The sequence below is a fragment of the Dermochelys coriacea genome, chromosome 25, assembly GCF_009764565.3.
Source record: "Dermochelys coriacea isolate rDerCor1 chromosome 25, rDerCor1.pri.v4, whole genome shotgun sequence".
Taxonomy (NCBI): domain Eukaryota; kingdom Metazoa; phylum Chordata; order Testudines; family Dermochelyidae; genus Dermochelys; species Dermochelys coriacea.
This window is the reverse complement of record NC_050092.1, coordinates 1,749,266-1,768,819: the sequence shown is the minus strand read 5'-3', so window position 1 is coordinate 1,768,819 and position 19,554 is coordinate 1,749,266. Positions and strand designations below refer to the sequence as shown.

The 19,554-nt window shown below is 45.5% G+C and overlaps 1 protein-coding gene across 1 annotated transcript; it reads right to left on the bottom strand.

Annotated features, from left to right (window-relative positions):
* Nucleotides 1–1,819: 1,819 nt before the first annotated feature.
* On the bottom strand, nucleotides 1,820–8,453 carry LOC119848458 (bone morphogenetic protein 2-like). The gene is made up of 5 exons (XM_038384336.1): nucleotides 8,144–8,453; nucleotides 7,541–7,683; nucleotides 6,997–7,119; nucleotides 3,735–3,933; nucleotides 1,820–2,226 (listed from the first exon to the last, which is right to left on the bottom strand). Exons 1-5 carry the CDS (start codon nucleotides 8,451–8,453, stop codon nucleotides 1,820–1,822), a joined length of 1,182 nt encoding a protein of 393 aa, XP_038240264.1.
* Nucleotides 8,454–19,554: the final 11,101 nt, after the last annotated feature.

Sequence of the window (19,554 nt, the reverse complement as noted above, 5' to 3'; positions counted from 1 at the left end):
AACCATTTCCAGAGCCTGCTTACTAAAATCATTGTATGAAAAGCTCCATGGAAAGTTTAAGAACTTGGAAAAAAAAATTCAGTTTTGACAAAAGATTATTTTTCAACAAGAAATCTCTGCACTGGAAAGATGTGTGCAGAGAGCTTATGTCTGTGTGTTTTAAAAGTCCTCATTTGGGGTTCGGGGGGGCAGTCTTGCTGCCACTGGAGTCAGTGACAAAACTCCCATTAACCGGTGGGGGCGATTGGGGCCCAGCTGTGTGTGATTGTGTAGCACCTGAAACACACGGTGGAGAGAGCACATTACAAACAACTGGACTTTCCTCAGTAGCAGGGGGTTCAGCTATAACAACAGTGTTTGCCTCCCCCTCCCCTCCTTCATAGGTCCTAAAACTGCCCCCCACTGCCTGGGGCCAGGCTGAAAAGCCATCTCTGCAGTCTCAGCGTGCGGCTTAAGGAAAGGAAGATGCCAAGATCATTTGATTGTGAAGCTCTCTCAGAAACCTGGAGTCAGAGACTGACCATGAGGACTTAACCTGCAGGCAGAGCAGATTAGCCTCCATCCCCCTCCTCCTGTAAGCACCAGCCTCAAATCAGGATCCCAATCCCACATTAAATGGCCCTTAACAGCTGCAGTTTCTGAGAAGACGTGAACTGTCTCAAGGGCAGAAGGAGGCAGCCACATCTTCCTGTCTTTGGGGGCTGTTTGCTCCTTTGGGACCCCCAGTTTGGGGACTTTGGGGGTACAAGCTATGGCTACTTGCTCATCATGTTCATGCCTCGTGCTGCACTGAGCGGCAGGCGAGAAGCCAGCAGGGGGAGGTAGAGAAAGCTGCCCCCTAGTGGCTGGGAGATGGAACTTGCTCACCCCAGGATCCCTGCCAGTGTGTAACATTTCAGCTGGGATGAAGGGACAGGCTGAGCCCACCAGCTGGCCACCTCACAGCATCAGAGCCGCTGCTAACCTGGACCACGTGACATGGAGAAGAATGACTCTGTATCCCAGACCTAGGCCCCATGAACAGCCACCAGGCTACTGCAGCCTTGCCAAAGGAAACCCCACTCCAAGAACTTCTGTCGTATGTTTAATAGTTACTCTGAATTCATTTTACAGGTTGCATAAGGCAGAAATGTACAGACATTTACAGGCACACTGTACAGGAGTTTTGCATCATATATTAGTGCTTTTGCTATATACATATCGTACAGCCTGCAAGGAGGCCTTTCCACGGACAACACTTCCCAATGGTTCTCTCCACCACACTCTGTGGAACTGGAAGCAGGTTTGGACCTGGTTTTAGCCCACAAAAGCTTATGCCCAAATACATTTGTTAGTCTCTAAGGTGCCACAAGGACTCCTCGTTGGTTTTGAGTGGACCTGGGAAATTAAATTCACTCAGTTTTATTTTAAATGCACCAAGTCCACAGCTTTTAAAATGGTATTTAGGCTTTAGCCACGTGACAAAGGCCACAACAACAATTCAAGGGGACCAGGAGCATACAAAGGCATCTCAGGCTGCTTCTCTTTAATCAAAGCATTTCCCAGGGGCTTTAGGCAAGCTAGGTGCCATTTTGGGTGTAATCGCCCCACTGAGCCAAGTGGTGGCAGCTGGAGATGTGGATTTCTTGCAGGACAGAGATTCTTGAAAGTGTGGTGAAAACACAGGTACCTCTGACCTGCTGACCTGAGTGGGGTAGCATAGCATAGGCTTACACTGGTGAGTGGCTCTTGGAGGTTGATTCCTGGGAGCAGATTGCAATTGAGGGAGGGAGGTTCCTTGTTGCCCTGACCTATTCCTGCTCTTCCTATGGGACAGGCATCAGTGGCAGCCACAGCTCCCAGCCACCATGTCATCGTATTGTTTAAGGACAACATTCTCATCATCATCAAAGTAGAGGAGGTTGATGGAGAAGAGTTTGTCTGGGACGCAGCAGGGGCTGCTGACGTCGTGGCTCAGTTTGAGGGCGTTGATGATGGACTGCACTGTGGCGTGGTTCGTTGGTCTCATGTTCTCGCCCAGGGGGAAGGGACAGGATCCTTTACAGTGATACGCGTTGTAGCTTCTTGGAGAGATTATCCATCCTGACCAGCCGATTTCCTCAAAGTCCACGGAGAGGAGTTGTCTCTGGCATGGCAGGAACCGATCCAGCGAGCGAGCATTCCGCGCCCCACTCACTTCTGGTGCGAGTGGCTCAGCCGGGAAGTCTGGAATCTTAGGGCTCAAATCTAGGGGGGAGTAACGAGATCAGAATAACATCCTTATTGATCAGACAAACCTGAAATGAGACTGAAAGCAAAGTAGCAAGTTTGAACCACCCCCTTCCTACACTCATTATCAGCCTCCCCATCTAGTCACTCAGCCCCCTTCTCAAAAATCCCAGTGTCAATCTGAATCATTGAGCACTTTGGGACTGATTCTTCTCTCACTCACACAGGTTTAAATCAGGAGGGACACCACTCGAGTCCATGCAGTTACAATGGAGTAGAGAAGAGACTCAGGTCCAAAGGGTTTGCATCCATCATGTAGCTGACATAGCATGAGAGAAAGGCAGACACATGCCTAAAAGGCTGCACCCATGTCCAAGCCTAGTTCTCTAAAGAGTTTGTTCTGCTGCAGCTCCCTTCACCGTAGAAAGGAACTGCAAACACTTCATGTTCCATTGTTTGCCAGGGAGCTTTAGAAAGCTAGGAGCACAGGATTTGCTTTACCAGATCAGAGCATTGGTCCGTCCAGTATCCTGGCTCTAACTGTGGGCAATTCCTCGAGGCAGCCATCCCTGTAATATACCTGGCTAATGTCACAATGATCTGTGTAAGGAGGAGAGATCTGATCCTTTTGGAGACCAGCTGATGAGCCTGAACCATGACATTTCATTAGCCCATCCCAGCATAATTACAAGTGTATCCAACAGCAGGAAAATTCCACTGCTTGATCACTGCCACAAGCTGGAGGGAAGCAGCATTTCTTTTCATTTGTGTTAAATTTGCAACCACTAATTTAACACTGATGCCCCTCCCCCGTTCCTCTTTCATGGGACAGCATAAAAGCAAGGGTCTTTAATACTTTATACTTTGCAGATAACTAGCCACTTCTACCTTAGACTCGCACAGTGCTTTTCAGGGGCAGGCTGGGGAGCGATTGTTATGCCCATTTCACAGAAGGGGGAAGCTGTGCAGGAAAGAGAATTATAGTCCAGTTCTGCTCTGAGAGAGAACTTTACCCAAATGGCTCAGGGGACAGGGGAGGAGGGAGTCTGCCTCTCACTCCATGGTGAATCTCCTCAGATTATACATAAATTATCTCAGCTGCCAGCCCTGCAAACTCGCCCTGGATCAGAGTCCCACTGGGTTCTCCCCGGCTCCTGCATTGCACCCGTGATGAACAAGAACAAGTACAGCTGGAACTTAGCTGATGAGGCATGGAGCCGTGGACAAGTCCAGCCCCCCTCCCACAGCTGGACTGGGCTCCACACAGGTTAGAAAAGTTCAAAGCAGTGACCCCTAGTTTAGTCAGCAGGGCCCAGATCCTCAAGGGTATTTAGGCACCTAACTTCCATTGGATGGAAGTTAGGTGCTTAAATACCTTTGCAGATCTGGGCCCCAGCAACCGTGACTTCGAATGGTGAGTAAGGAAGTGGTTGCAGCCCCTTTGCAAAGAAGAGCTGCACTTTATTCCCTCATTATTTCATCAACTCTGTACCCTTCCCCGCAGAGCATGGGTGGGTTTGCCTGACCTGGGAGGCTGCTGATGGGCAGAGCAGCTCCTCGTCTCCCGTCGTCAGTGAACAGAACCAGCATGGGCTTCTTGCTTTCATGGTGATCTCTTCCTGATGCAAATCGTACCATGCTGGGATCCACTGGAGCACTCCCCAAGCCGCGGACAGTCACCAGCAGGCCGTGGTTACTGCTGTCCTCTTCCATCCAGTCACGAACCTGCAAAACCACACAACGGTCAGCATGGCAGCAGCACCTGTGAAAGGACAGGACCAAGCTCCCAGGAAGGCACCGTGAGGAACAGAAAGGAGATATTGGGTACCTACGCATCTTCCAAACCAATGAGGACGTCTCAGTCCTCAGATTGTGTCAGTCCAAACCCCCACAGCCAGCCCTGCCTGGTGATGGCTAACACACAGACCAGCAGTGGGCAGTGAGGCTTACCAGCCCTGCTATTCCCCAGTCCTGGGGTTGAATCCTGTATGCAGCCAAGGGGTACAAGCAGCAAATGTGTCCCTCCCCTTGCCTGTGCTGAGCCCTGCAGTCAGGAGAGGAGATGAAATGAGCCTCCCTGAGAACAACTCCGCTTGGGTCTGATCTCAGGTTGGAGCCGGAGCTCCCCAAACACCCCGGCCTGTGGCAAGCCTTACCCTGTGCTATTTATGTGCAGCTCTCAGTGGGCCCAGAGCTCACCCTTTATTCTAGAATCCTGTGACTGTCCCTCTGTAACAAATAGCCACAAGGGTGATAGCCCTGGCAGCTCCAGTCAGGGATCAGGGCCCCACTGGGCAAGGTGCTGTACACACGTGATAAAGACTGTCCTTACTGCAAAGAGCTCACCGTCTCAGGCCCTGATTCCACGGCTGGCAGCATGCAGGACACCCCTGCTTTCAGTGGGCCTCTGCATGGACACAGGGGTGAGTTGTGCACTGTCAGTTGCAGGCCTGGGACCAAAGCAATCGACCATGGAAAGTTAGTCTGCTGTGCCTCTCTCCACGGTATGTGAGCGCTTTAGCCACTTAGGAAAGCAGGGCTCTGCCTGATCTCCTCTGGTACATTGGATAGATTTCTCCTCTCTGTCCCTCCCACTTGGCTTTCACGGAAGAGTCACGGGTCTCTCATTGTGCTCATCCCTGGACTGGGAATCCGCTTTGGAAATATGACCTGTAAAAAGCTCTGTGGGGCAGGGACTGTCTCTTTCTGTGTATTTGTGCAGTTCCTAACACAATGCGGCCGTTAGGAGCTACTGTAACACAAATAAATAACGGGTAACTGTTTATATTAAGGGTCCACTTCTAAATAGTTTACATAATTTATTATTTATACATGCTTAATACATGTTTTAATAAATGGTGAAGCTCTGGTTAGAGTGCGGCAAGCCAACAGGTTCCTTCTAGCAATCTGCAACATCTACTGCTGTGCTTAAAAGCACCCATATCACATACTACTATAGTCATCATCTATTAATTCTTCATTTTAAATGGAACATTCCTATAAAATGTGACCATAATGATGATGACAGTGTGAAATTAAGAGATGTTAGCCCTAACCCCAGTCCTTGCAGCACATCATTAGCCCTGCCCTCTAGCGATGGCTAAAGGTTGCTCTATAAGCAAATGGACACATTGCCTCTCAAACCCTTACAGATGAAGCCTGTCACATCTCCTTGGTACCTTTTCTCTCCCAACTAGTTCTTACATTAGTTAATATTTCTGGAAAATAGCTTCTTGTTTCTTAATAAACATGGATCTAGACAGCTGGTTTGTGATACTGAGCACATCTTTTTTACCATGTTTCATATTAAAAATATGTACATTGCTCTTGGTGTCACCCCTCATATGTAGACACTGCACCAGATGTCACCCTGCAAATATACACATGGTGCCAGGTGTCTCTCCCGAAATACACACTCTTGACGCTATGCCACATCTCCCAGAAATCAGCAGCAGCAATAGAAAGTTTGGTTCTATTCTGAAAAGTGACTGTGAAAAAGCTTGGCGTGGTGGGCTCAGTCTCTCTGTTTTCGAGGGAAGACACTCCGTTGCCAAGGGAAGAGATGTTTGTTCCTGGTTGCCACCAGCCCTGAAAACTCAGCAGAGGATCAGTCATGGTGGGTTCTTTCTGGCTCCTGGATTATCCCTTCAGAGCCTGACCCAAATGGTCAATTATGGATGTGGTAAAGATAACCTTGAGCTGTACACCTCAGAGTAAAGAGCCTGCAGCTGAATGTAGGTAACAGTTCTGAGGCTGCTGCACAAAGCAGCCTGGAGCTCAGCTCATTCTTTCTCAGGCACCAACGGGAATGACAAGAGCTGGTTTGGATCTGACAAGGCAGCTGCTCAGACTAAAGAAGCTGATGTGTTTTTACATCATCACTTTCCTGATCATAACCTCACTTCAAACTAAATTTTAGCAGAAATCCAGACTTCTCTGTCACTTTCTCAGGCTGTGAAGATTATAGCCAGTGTCCTAACGACATCTGTACTGTAACATCTGGGCTGTCCATACTCACAACTGCGTTACTCAAGGCCACATCTGGTTCTAGAGGAGCCATTTCAATACGGTTCAAAAGCAGTTCTGTAAATAAGATTTAAATCCAGCTGGCCTGGCTAGCACAGCCTCAGTGGAAACCCCTGCAGGTCACCACTATTGATTCACAAAAAGAAAAGGAGTACCGGTGGCACCTTAGAGACTAACAAATTTATTAGAGCATAAGCTTTCGTGAGCTACAGCTCACTTCATCGGATGCAACCGATGAAGTGAGCTGTAGCTCACGAAAGCTTATGCTCTAATAAATTTGTTAGTCTCTAAGGTGCCACCGGTACTCCTTTTCTTTTTGCGAATACAGACTAACACGGCTGCTACTCTGAAACCTGTGATTATGCAAAACTATTGATTCAAGAACACAGGTTTGTGAAATGGCTGGATTTGCTGTCAAGGCTGCAGTGTCAAAGGAGGTGGGCTAGCAGACTCAGCCAACTTTTTCAAATGGTTGCACAGAAAAGTCTGTAAGGTGCCACAAGTACTCCTTTTCTTTTTGCAAATACAGACTAACACAGCTGCTACTCTGAAACCTGTCAGAAAAGCCTTTGACAGACATCCCCTCCTCCCCTCCCCCCCCAGCAGCTACCCCTCTAGGCTGAAGCAGCTGGAGGCCAAGGAAGGGCATTGGGAGCTCCTTTGGTTTAAAAGGGCTGGGGATGGCAGTTTGCTGACAGAAGGGACAGGAAGGTTTCATTCTTCCTCTCTGTACACATTTGAATTTAGGCTGAAGACACTTACAGCTTGTGTGATGCCAAACACCTCCCAGCCAGAGCCCTGCAAAGCGATAAGTCTGGCTGCTAGCAGCTTCTTCCCTTCAAAGGAATCCAGTTTGTTCTTGTCCAGGACTTGATAGACACTCACCTGGGAATAGTGAATACAAGGCAGTTAGCACCAGGTGCCACTGGAAGAGGAAAATCTCATTGAAAGTCTATGTTTTAAAGGAGAAGAGATGGGGGAAAGTCAAGTTAACTTAGTCAGAAACCTCTGTAATCTAAGGCCTAGTCTACTCATAAAAATTGCACCAATTTTTTAGAAACTGATTTACTTAAATTTGTGCAACTTATTGTGTGGACACTGAAATTGATTTAAAAGTGGTTTATATTGATTTAGCTTAAGTCAGTAAGGAAACAACTTTGGTGAGGTCAGCACACAAACCAGGAGCCAAATCCCACTTTCAGTAAATGTACAAGAGTCACTCCAGATTCATAGTAGTGTCATTAGAGCAGAATATGGCCCATGCACTTTCAAAGCAGAGACATGTGCGCTTCTCATCTCTCCTTACCTGGCAGAAGTGATGTCTCTTGTGGAAAGGTCCCTCAGCCACCTTAGTCCTCAATCTGAAGAGATGCAGCTCTGCTGTCAGGATCCTCTCATTCTTAGCCACACTCGATAGGATGAACAGGAAATGCATCTCATCACTGTGAGCTGGACCAAAGAGTCAGATTAGAAACTTTGGTGACCCCAGTTTCAGCCAAACTAAAAGGAACATCACATGGGCACATTCTAAACCCTCTATTCTGATGCTATAAAATTATTTGAGCAAAAGGTTTTGTGAGCTACAGCTCACTTCATCGGAATGCATCTGATGAAGTGAGCTGTAGCTCACAAAAGCTTATGCTCAAATAAATTTGTTAGTCTCTAAGGTGCCACAAGTACTCCTTTTCTTTTTGCGAATACAGACTAACATGGCTGCTACTCTGAAACCTATTCTGATGCTGCACGTCCTCTGGGAGGATGTGCTTCATCAGCGCATATGGGATACTGCTTACTCCAGGCCTCCCCTTGGCTTCTAGAATTCAAACAAGCACCAAGAGCCCTGGAAAACTACACACAAACTCTAGCAGATCAGACCATTAGAGCAACCAAAGCCACCAAGAGTTCTTACTTTTATCCAAGAAGCTGCGGACGGTGTTTCCCTCCAGGATGTCAGGGTCTTTAGTGATGCCATCATCTCCTGCTACCGTGTTGTACAGGTCCACCATATACTGGGGAGGCTGCTTGATATGATGGGGAGAGCGGGGAGGGTCTTCTATGCCAAATACTTCCAAAAGCCTCCTAAGAGCCTCTGTTCTCGTGTCTTCTGAATCCTCCTCTGGAAGGACATTGGGGGGTCTGGGATTGCAGCTTTGCAGCCTGGCAAGAAGCAGCAGCAACAGGAGCCTCAGCATGGCTGTCCTCTTCCAGTCCCCCTGCATAACTCCCACCCTCTATCCAGCATCACATTTATAACGGGGGGGAGAGATGGAATTAAGTCAAATATGCAAATGAGCCATCAGGAAGGGTAAAGAGAGCTAATTGCAGCACTAACAAGGTGTGAAACTGGGCTACTGAACGCCTTTCAGCAATTAGCCCAGTACACAAGCTGTATGGAGCAGGAAGCCCACTTGTGTACTCTTGTTATTTGAGAGCAAAATGTGGAAGGAAGGGAGCAGGCAGGAAGGGCACCTGCGCTGCTCTCTGGAGTAAACATCCATGTCCATTGTAGTAAGGCACTGGCTGAGCAGAGTTTGCTCTCCATAGGAGACTAACTGCCTTCTAATGATGGCATTAATGGGGCAAACAGGAGGACCTTTGTGCTCAGGAATTGAACAGCTCTGAACAAAGAGTGGAGGAAAGGGTGGAATGGCCTCTGCCCCTCATGTAGCGGAGGTAAGAAATGCACCTGACAGATAAGCAACCACTGTCCAGAGTGAGGAGAGATCAGGGCCAAGAGACATTTTCTAGTGCAATGTTCAAGGAAGATACTTCAAACCATGCATAACATGGGGGGGGAGGGGAGAGGAAAGGAAAGAGAGGGCAGAGACAGCAGACTGCCACTAGTCTGAAAACAAATACCTGGACCTCGGAAGAAGTGCAATAGACCCACCACCTTCAACCACTACCATTATAACCATCTAGATCTGTTCTGAGCAGGGTTAGACGCTCAGGTGATTAAAATAGCTTAATACTGTAGACACAGGCCCATACTGACTGGACAGAGGGGCTCAAACCCCATTCCCTGCTGTGAAAACATCTCCTGGGCATATGATTGTTGCACTGAACTACCTCCTAACAGAAAATCGGTGTTCAGTCGGGGCTAGTGGATCAGGTATTACTGTGGGATAGCTCTGTCACTTACCCTGCTGAGAAGTCACTTGCCCTCCGTTTCTCTTCCTACCCTTTGTCTGTCATGGCCATTTATAATGTATATTCTTTAGGGTGGAGACTGTGTCACTACGTGTCTGGACTACCATGGCAGGCTCCAGGTGCTACCGCAATACACATGAGAAATAAGATCCGTTTGCCAGGCAGGTGAAGATGAGATACACCTCAGGCATGCCAGGATGAAAAGCCAAGAGAAGCGTGAGAGCAACCCCAGATTGCTCATGAGCTCTTGGCCTTAACGTGGGCCCCTCCCAGCCAAATCTTCCACCATTCATAGCCACAAATGGGAAAAATCCCCCAGACCCAGGAGAAGCTGCCTCAGTGACATGGACACTGAGAGGGACAGAGCAGGCAAGGCCTCCTGGGCAGGGGACAGACATTCCTGATATGGGGGGAGTGAGGGGATGGGTTCAGCCATCCCTATCACTGGGGTGGGGGGGTCAGCTATTCTTGTCACACGGGTGGGGAGGAGAGGAAGGAGGAAGCAATTCCTGTCACAGGGTGGGGAGGTAGTCAATCATTTCTGTCATGGGGGGGGGAAGTCAGCCATTCCTTTCACAGGAGTGGAGGGGGCTCAGCCGTTCCTGTCCCTGGTATGGGGGGTGATCAATCATTCCTGTCACAGGGATGGGGGGGTCAGCCATTCTTATCATGGGGGGGAGCTTAGCTATTCCTGTCACAAGGTGGTGGGGTCTTAGCCATTTCTGTCACAGGGGTGTGTGTGCAGGGGGAGATGATAAACACCAGTTACTTTCCTATTGCTAATAAATGTTCTGAAGGGAAAGTGGCTGGAGGGAAGAATGGTCCCTGTGCCCCATATACCTGTCACCCTGCAGGGGAGGCAAAGACCCCGGGCACAGACAAGCAGAGCTATTGTTATCTGGTTCATTTAGGCTGAAGGGCCAAATTTTTGGATGACAAACCAATTTTCAAGGACAGAGTTTGGGTCACAAATTGCCATGGTAGCAGATGACAATATTCTGGATTTGAAGAGGAGGTTGATATTCACAGGCACCAGTGAATAGTTTATTCTGGGACAGTTACTGTTTTTGGGAAGCAGTCTCTTTGGGTGAGCATAGCTCATTGGGTCTGGGAACAAACAGGAGGCAGGAGGCATATGATATTTATATCATCAGAAAGCCCTTGCTAAGAACTAGAATATGTTACCAAAATATAAAGAGCGATTAGTCTTTGTTTCTGGCGCTACAGAGTAGTTGCCATCTAGTAAGTGACAGTTAGCAGTGCGCACACACTTTCAATACCATTTAACTAAAGCCAAGTCTACACTAGGAAATTAGGTTGCTAAAAATCCACATCCCTGAGTGATACAGTTAAACCAACCTAACCTCCAGTGTAGACAGCGCTAGGTCAATGGAAACATTCTCCAGTCGGCAAAGCTACCCTCTCTCAGAGAGATGGAGTACCTATGCTGACAGGAGAAGCCCTCCTCTTAGCATAGGTAGTGTCTTTACTGAAGTGCTACAGTTGTAGCATTTTAAGTGTCACTTAAAAGAAAAGATTATTGAATTTCAAGCTCAAAGAGCACAAGGTCTAAGCTTACCTTTTCCATTAACTGCTGTTACATTATTTCTTTGTACTTCACAATTCAGGCCAGGCAACTGTCACCTTTCTGCAAAAAGAAAAGGAGTACTTGTGGCACCTTAGAGACTAACAAATTTATTTGAGCATAAGCTTTCGTGAGCTACATGCATGCATCTGATGAAGTGAGCTGTAACTCATGAAAGCTTATGCTCAAATAAATTTGTTAGTCTCTAAGGTGCCACAAGTACTCCTTTTCTTTTTGCAGATACAGACTAACACGGCTACTATTCTGAAATCTGTCACCTTTCACTCACTTTACTCATAAAGTGACTGAGAAAGTGCATAAAGCCATTTTAAACAGAGGAGTAAATAGAGCCCACATCTTCAACATGAAAGACTGTTATCCCCTTAGTCACACTGCTTTTCAGCAGACACCTGCTAAATCTCTGTTCTTGGGTGTTCAATCTGTACATTTCTCTCCCAGATCCAGGAAGAGAAACCAGGACGCATGATTCTCAGCATTCTACTGTTGTCTAGAAAATATTTGTGCAACCCCTTTGTAAAGAGTGTGCTCTCTTAACTAGCAGAGGTTTGTGGTGAGGCTATGGAGATCATGCAGCTGACTAGGTGGAATAGGGGAGCTTGGGGATATCCTTGATAGAATTTCTGTTTCCCTGTTTAGTTAAGGCTATAGCTAAGTGTCTCTATCAAACTGGATTTTGCATTTTCTAAAATGTACAAAAAAGTCAAATCACCCTGAAAAACTAGGAATTCGGAAGTATGAGAAAGGATTTACAAGGTCATGTCAGACAGAGCTAAGAACAAAAACTAGCTCCCTCATGTAGCACAATCAATAATTAAGCTAAATTAATGTCCTTGTCTATGCAGTCTGTTCAATGCGCCTACTCCTGCATATCCATCTCTGCTAAACACAGGGAGACATACAGATGAATTTTCCTTGTAAACAGTTGCACACAAACACAGGTCTGTGCAGTGAATGAGGCAGGAAGTTAGAAAGAAAAGATGATGAACCTATTGTTGATACAATGGACCACAGTAGAACTGGTTTCTATCTCTATCTCTGCACAGATTTCCTATGTACTCTTGGGTAAGACATTTATCACAGAATGTTTCCAGGTGGCTAGTAATTTTGGCCTTAATCTCTCTGGGCCTCAGTTCCCAGTGTACAATGGGGATAATACTCCTGCCCTGCCTCACAGAAGAGCTGTGTAGAATTGTGTAGAGAAAAGAAAGAGGCATTGGAGAGATGGGGATTGAACAGAGCTTTCTCAGGTGGTAGGGCAGAAGCTAGACTTGGGAGGGGGTCTGGACCTCTGCTGTGCAGAGAGGGAGTAGAGAATGGAGTGCCTAGGAAAAGCAGTTTGGAGAGCTGGAAGACAAAGCCAGAGACTCTCTTCTGTGGTTTGTGTAGTGACCCGACAACCACCTTAGGTGCTGTAGAAAGCACAGAGGGGACATGCCCACCCCTCCAACCGTTGGGTCACTTCTTGTTAACTTTTGTGATTTTACTGTGAGTCTCACAATATTTGGTGTTTTTTTCTTAAATCCCCAGTTTCTGGAGTCATGGGATTATGTCAAAATCTCAGTTTCTTTCTTCTTACTTTTTTTAATGTACATTTCTAACCCTTGTGGTTAAAAGCTTGAAAATATGCCCTGAGCATAACCTAAAGGCTCAGAAACCTGAAGATTAAGGGGGAAACTCCCCACTACCACATTTGAAATTTTAAAAAACCCTCATGATTTTTAGGCCAATCTCTTGTATTTTGGACCTGAGTCAAAATTTTTGAACACTTGAGGTTGGCAATACTGGGGGACTCACCATCCCTTAAGAACAGCCATACTGGGTCAGACCAAAAGTTGATCTAGCCCAGAATCCTGTCTTCTGACAGTGGCAAATGCCAGGTACTTCATAGGGAATGAACAGAACAGAACTGAGCCTTAGGACCAGAGGCCACTCTAGCTATAAATGAACTATGCAGCTGTCTAGGATGGCAGTGCTGGCCTGGTCACTCCTGATGGAGGGGTGGTAGAACCAAATTTGAGTGTGTTGTGATCCTGTGTGTCAGGGCCAAATATGCCAACATAGGCCTATGAGGAGCAGGGAGGGACACTGAAGTTTTGACTAGGCTGGCAGATTGTCTGAGCCACTAAAGACCCTTCATCGGATGAAGTGAGCTGTAGCTCACGAAAACTTATGCACAAATAAATTTGTTAGTCTCTAAGGTGCCACAAGTACTCCTTTTCTTTTTGCGAATACAGACTAACACGGCTGCTACTCTGAAACCTATCTTTGTACGTTTGCACTTCACTAACGAGCATTGCCAGGGCTACGCATGAGGGTAGGGAGCTTAACTGAGTATTTCTTATATCAGAGGGGGAGCCATGTTAGTCTGGATCTGTAAAAGCAGCAGAGAGTCCTGTGGCACCTTAGAGACTAACAGACGTATTGGAGCATAAGCTTTCGTGGGTGAATACCCACTTTGTCGGGTGCATCCAACGAAGTGGGTATTTCTTGTTTTTTGTAAGTCTGAGTCCAAGATTTTGAAGTGCCTAGTTCTGGAAGGGTCTGGGGAAAAGGTGGCACTGTGTGCTGAAGGACCTTAGTAATACATAATACATTCAGCCATAATAAACCAAGGGCATTCTCTTCTGCCCAGGTCTGTGTCGCCTATTACCAGGAATTACAGCTTGGTTGTATATGCACAAAGTAGCAATAGCCTTAGGACCAATGGACTAGCCAGAATCCTACAACACACAAAGATGCATCCCCTGCTGTGTTAAAGGAAGCAGCGTCTTGCACCCATTAGTAAACTGCCACTATGAGTGGCAGGTCAGCACACACACAATGAGGAGAAAGAATTAAGGAGAACAGCAATGAAACAGTTCTGCCAAAACCACATCTTTAAGCCCCTGGGTAAAAGATAGAGGACAGGCACAAAATGGGAATTACCCAGATAGCATCCCCCTCTTCCCAACCTTGGGGCAGATGCAGATTAAGATGGTGATGGAGGAGCATCATGCAGGAATGGCAGGCTAATGCATTTTTTTACCTGGGTTGGTAAATTTTTGTAGCAGTTCTGAGAGGCTGATTTAGATTAATAGTATGGGTAGGAATTCAAAAGGCAAACATACATTGACACATTTGGCCAAAATTGTCAGACCTGTGTCTAGAATTGGACTCCTAAATCTCTATGAAGGAACCTAAATAAACTGAATTCAGGGTCTTCTACACCTTTGAAAATCTGGCCACTTCCTAAGGCTTTCGGAGCCCAACTTTAGGTAGCTACTTTGGAAAAACTGGGGGCCTGGGGAAAAGACTCCAAAGCACAGACACTGAACAGGCGGGAGACATGTAGGAGGCATTAATGCAAAAAGAGACCAAAGTGTGATTATGGACTACAAATTATATCGGATTTTTCATATAATCATAGAAATGTAAAGAAATGCGAGAGGTCATCATAGATTCATAGATACTAAGGTCAGAAGGGACCATTATGATCATCTAGTACGACCTCCTGCACAGCGCAGGCCACAGAATCTCACCCACCCACTCCTACGAAAAACCTCACCTATGTCTGAGCTATTGAAGTCCTTAAATCATGGTTTAAAGACTTCAAGGAGCAGAGAAGCCTCCCTCAAGTCACCCATGCCCCATGCTACAGAGGAAGGCGAAAAACCTCCAGGGCCTCTCCAATCTGCCCTGGAGGAAAATTCCTTCCCGACCCCCAAATATGGCGATCAGCTAAACCCTGAGCATATGGGCAAGATTCACCAGCCAGATACTACAGAAAATTCTTTCCTGGATAACTCAGATCCCATCCATCTAATATCCCATCTCAGGGGATTAGTCCTATTTACCCTGAATATTTAAAGATCAATTACTTACCAAAATCCCATTATCCCATCATACCATCTCCTCCATAAACTTATCGAGTAGAATATTAAAACCAGATAGATCTTTTGCCCCCACTGCTTCCCTTGGAAGGCTATTCCAAAACTTCACTCCTCTGATGGTTAGAAACCTTCGTCTAATTTCAAGTCTAAACATCAAGTCCAACCCCCTGCACAGAGGCCAGACCAAGTAAACCTAGACCATCCCTGTCCAACCTGTTCTTAAAAAACCTCCAATGATCCTCCTCAGAAGCCTATTCCAGAGCTTAACTACTCTTATAGTTAGAAAGTTTTTCCTAATATCTAACCTAAATCTCCCTTGCTACAGATGAAGTCCATTACTTCTTGCCCTACCGTCAGTGAACATGAAGAATATTTGATCACAGTCCTCTTTATAACAGCCCTTAGCATATTTGAAGACTGTTATCTGGTCTCCCCCAGTCTTCTTTTCTCAAGACTAAACAAGCCAATTTTTTAAAACCTTTTTTCATATATCAGGTTTTCTGTTCCTTTTATCTGTTTTTCCACTGAATGCATCCGATGAAGTGAGCTGTAGCTCACGAAAGCTTATGCTCAAATAAATTTGTTAGTCTCTAAGGTGCCACAAGTCCTCCTTTTCTTTTTGCGGATACAGACTAACACGGCTGCTACTCTGAAATTTGTCTGTTTTGTAGATCTCCTCTGGACTCTCCCCAGTTTATCCACATCTTTCCAAATGTGGGGTGCCCAAAATTTGACACAGTCTCCAGCGGAGTACTCAGGACTTTGCCGTGGGATAGGGCAAAACCTCTGTATGCAGCAGCAGCAACACACAAAATTTGAATATTTCCAGGGTTATGTGTTGCATTTTGGTTCATGACTAAGGCCTCAAATCTGCAAGCACAGATACTGTAACTTTACATATATGAGCAATTCCATTGACGTTAATGGAGCTGCTCATATATATGCAAAGTAAAGCACACGCATAAGTGTTTGCAGGATCATGCCTTAATTTATATTTTTATTTATTATGTGTGTTGTTTTAGCTCCTAAAGGCACCAATCAGGGATCAGGGCCCCACTGTGCTACCTACTCTATACATATATAACTAAAAGATAGTCTCTGCCCCAAACAATTTAAAATATGGCTATATCTACCTAAATAGCAAAGGCCTAGGGTACCAGAAGAATGAAAGGAGCTGCAGTGGCTCAAGAGAGACTACCAAATTAGATCAACTTCCATTTTCAATGTAAATTTAGGTCTGTTTCAGGAAATGGGGAAAGATTTTTTTAAAAACCAGGTAATTGCACCTGAGTTTTAAAGGAGTTGTCTGAGACTCCTGGACAATTGATATTATTAAAGGCTTAGAAACATGCATTATAGTGATAGATTCAAGGAGCTCAATTTATTTAGCTTAATCTTAAAGATAAAGGTTAAGGGGTGACTTGATTACAGTCTATAAGTACCTACATAGGAAAAAATATCTGATAATGGTTTCTTCAATCTAGCAGAGAAAGGTCCATGATCCAATGGTTAGAAGTTGAAGCTAGACAAATTCGAACTGGACATTTGGCATAAATTTTTAACAGTGAGGGTAATTAATAATTGGAACAATTTACCAAGAGTCAGGGTGGGTTCTTTATCACCGGAAATTTTTAAAACAAGATTTGATGTTTTGCTAAAAGAACTACTCTAGGAATTAGGTTAGGGATGTGCTATGGTCTCTGTTATACAGAAGGTCAAACTAGATTATCATAATGATCCCTTCTAGCCTTGGAATCTATGAATCTTTGATGTTAACTCTGAATAACTTGAAAAACTGAGAAAATTCCAGATCACCAGACAAAAGCCAATGTTCTGCCAATATTTAGAAAGGGTATATGGGGTGACTGGTTATAGGCTAGTAGGTCTGACATGAATCCTGGGAATATTAATGGAAAGACTGATGTGGAACAAAAATATAATTAATGCCAATCAACATGGTTTCATGGAAAATAGGTTTTGTCAAACATACTTGATATCATTCTTTGATAAGATTACAAGTCTGATTGATAAAGGTAACTGTGTTGTGGTAATATACTTGAATTTTGGCTTACAACCATGTGATTCCAACTGAAAAATTATCACTATACAAAATCCATGAGGCACATATCAGACTGCTCAAAAAAAACCTGATAGATCTCAAAGTATAATTGTAAATGGGGAATTTATCAATGAGTTGAGACTCCTCAACTCATTCAATATTTTTATCAATGACTTGGAAGAAAATATAAAACGATTTCCGCTAAAGTTTGCTGATCACACAAATGGGGGTGGTAAATAATGATAGGGACAGGTCACTGAGACAGAGCAATGGGATATCTTAGTAAACTGGCCACAGTCAAACAACATTGATTTTTAATACAGCCAAATGCACAGCCAGACATTTAGGAACAAAGAAATAGGCCATTCTTAGAGGACGGCAGACTGTATTCTGGAACGCAGTGACTCTGAAAAGAATTTAGAGGTCATGGTGGAAACCTACTCAACAGGAGCTCCCAATGTGCTCTTGTGGCTATAAGGGCTGAAATGATTCTTTGATGTGAAAACAGGAGTACGGAGATGATATTACATCTGTATACAGCATTTATGAGACCACGACTAGAATACTATGTGACATTTTGGTGTTCATACTTTAAAAGGGATATTAGAAAATTGGAGAGGGTTCAGAGAAGTGCTACAAAAAAAATTCATGGTCTGGACAACCTGCCTTCCAGTGAGATACTAAAGATACTCAATCTTTTAAATCTATTAAAGATTAAGAGATGATTTGAGCATGACCTATGATTACCTACAGAAGGAGATACTAGATATCTTTGATAGGCTCTTTGATCTAGCAGAAAAAGGCATAACAACATCCAATGGCTAAAAGTTGAAGCTAGACTAATTCAAATTGGAAATAAGATGCGAAGAGGTAAATGTATCACCACCTGGACTCTTTACACTGAGGTTGGATGTGTATTTCTAAAAACTATGATCTAGTTCAACCACCAGTCACTGGGCCAGATAGTGTCAGGGACACACTAGGGAGTTCTCTCCCCTGCAAGAACTCTCTGAGTCTGGCCTATGTTATGTACAATGTCAGACTAAATGATCAGACTGGTTCCTTCTGGCCTTAAAACCTTGGAGAAGGTGGCTGGGGGCAGTACAGGTTCAGTGAATTGCCCAGGCAGCCTCTGACAGCCGGGCTCTTATGCTGCTTCAGCCATAATTGCAAGCTGCACTGCCCTCATCACAGAGGCTGCACTTTAGCTTGATGGAGAAAATGATCGAAGGGTTAAAATGATGGGAGAACACTGGACTGCTCTCTTCAACCACCTGGAGTCAGCCAGCAACACTCTGCTGAAGGACGCTCCTGAGTTTGCTCTCACACCTGGCTGCAATGTTGGGCAGCTCCTTAAACCTTCAGTCATCTCACCAGCAGAAGTGACTGCAGCCTGGTCTCCTCCTCTCCTTACAGACCCAGGATGTGTTGCTCTTCCTGATACCCTGACAGGGCTGGCAGGGGCAGAATGGTTCTCCTCGCACCTTCCATTTCCCCCACATCACAGACTAGACTGACTGACCTGAAAATAGAAAAGGAGGACTTGTGGCACCTTAGAGACTAACAAATTTATCTGAGCATAAGCTTTCGTTTTTTCAGTGGGATCAGAGGGTAATGGCTTGTAGAAAGTGGTGTTGGAGAGCTGCCTAGTAGCCTCTTGTTCCTATTCCGACCTATTCATGATGACGACAGCACCTCCTTTGTCAGCCTTTTTGATTATGATGTCAGAGTTGTTTCTGAGGCTGTGGATGACACTGTGTTCTGCACAATAAATTTGTTATTCTCTAAGGTGCCACAAGTATTCCTTTTCGTTTTGCGAATACAGACTAACACGGCTGCTACTCTGAGACCTGACCTGAAAATGGATTCTCTCATGGCCAGGCAGTTTGTGGGGTGCCTGGCCCATTTGAGCCCCCTGCTGGGCTGCACGTACAGGAGATTAAGGTTTAATGGGATTAGGATAATGTCGAAGTCTCCTTTGAAAACAGTGTCTATAATTTATTCTAATCCAATGTAAGGAGCGTGAGAGGGCTCCTAATTATCCAGAATACACAGGAGCTAATTACAAGCAATTTGAGTAGCTTTTAGTTAATTGGCAGGAGGAAACTGTTCAGATTCTTTCCTTCCTCTGCACACTTCCCCATTGCCAAGGCCAGGGCTGTTTGTAAAACAGAACAGTGTAGGTCTGGGACTGCTCAGAGCCTACACACCAAGAAAGGGAAATGTCCAGATGGGCCTCCCCTCCCCCCATTCCTACTGCTTCCCCACTGCTGCTCCCTCTCCAGCCTCCTCCACTCCCTGTGTCTGTGCGTGTTATGGGGCATTATCCATGTTGTCTCAGTTCAAGCATATTTTGTATGTGAGTTTATATTTGTAAAAATTAAAGAATGACAAAGGTGCTGGATCCTGGTGGAGTCAGTCCTAGGAAGGCCACCTAGCTGCGCAGCTGAATTGTCTCTCGGCTGTAATGCACTTTGCCTCTTTTCACAGGACACGCAGACAGGTGTGTTTGGCATGCAATTATTCACACAGAACATGGGAGAGAAGAACACTGAGGCACATAAAAGCCCATCTGTAGCCTTTTTAGGTTCTGGCTCTTACAAGGCCATCTTCTGGCTTTGGATACACATGGGCTC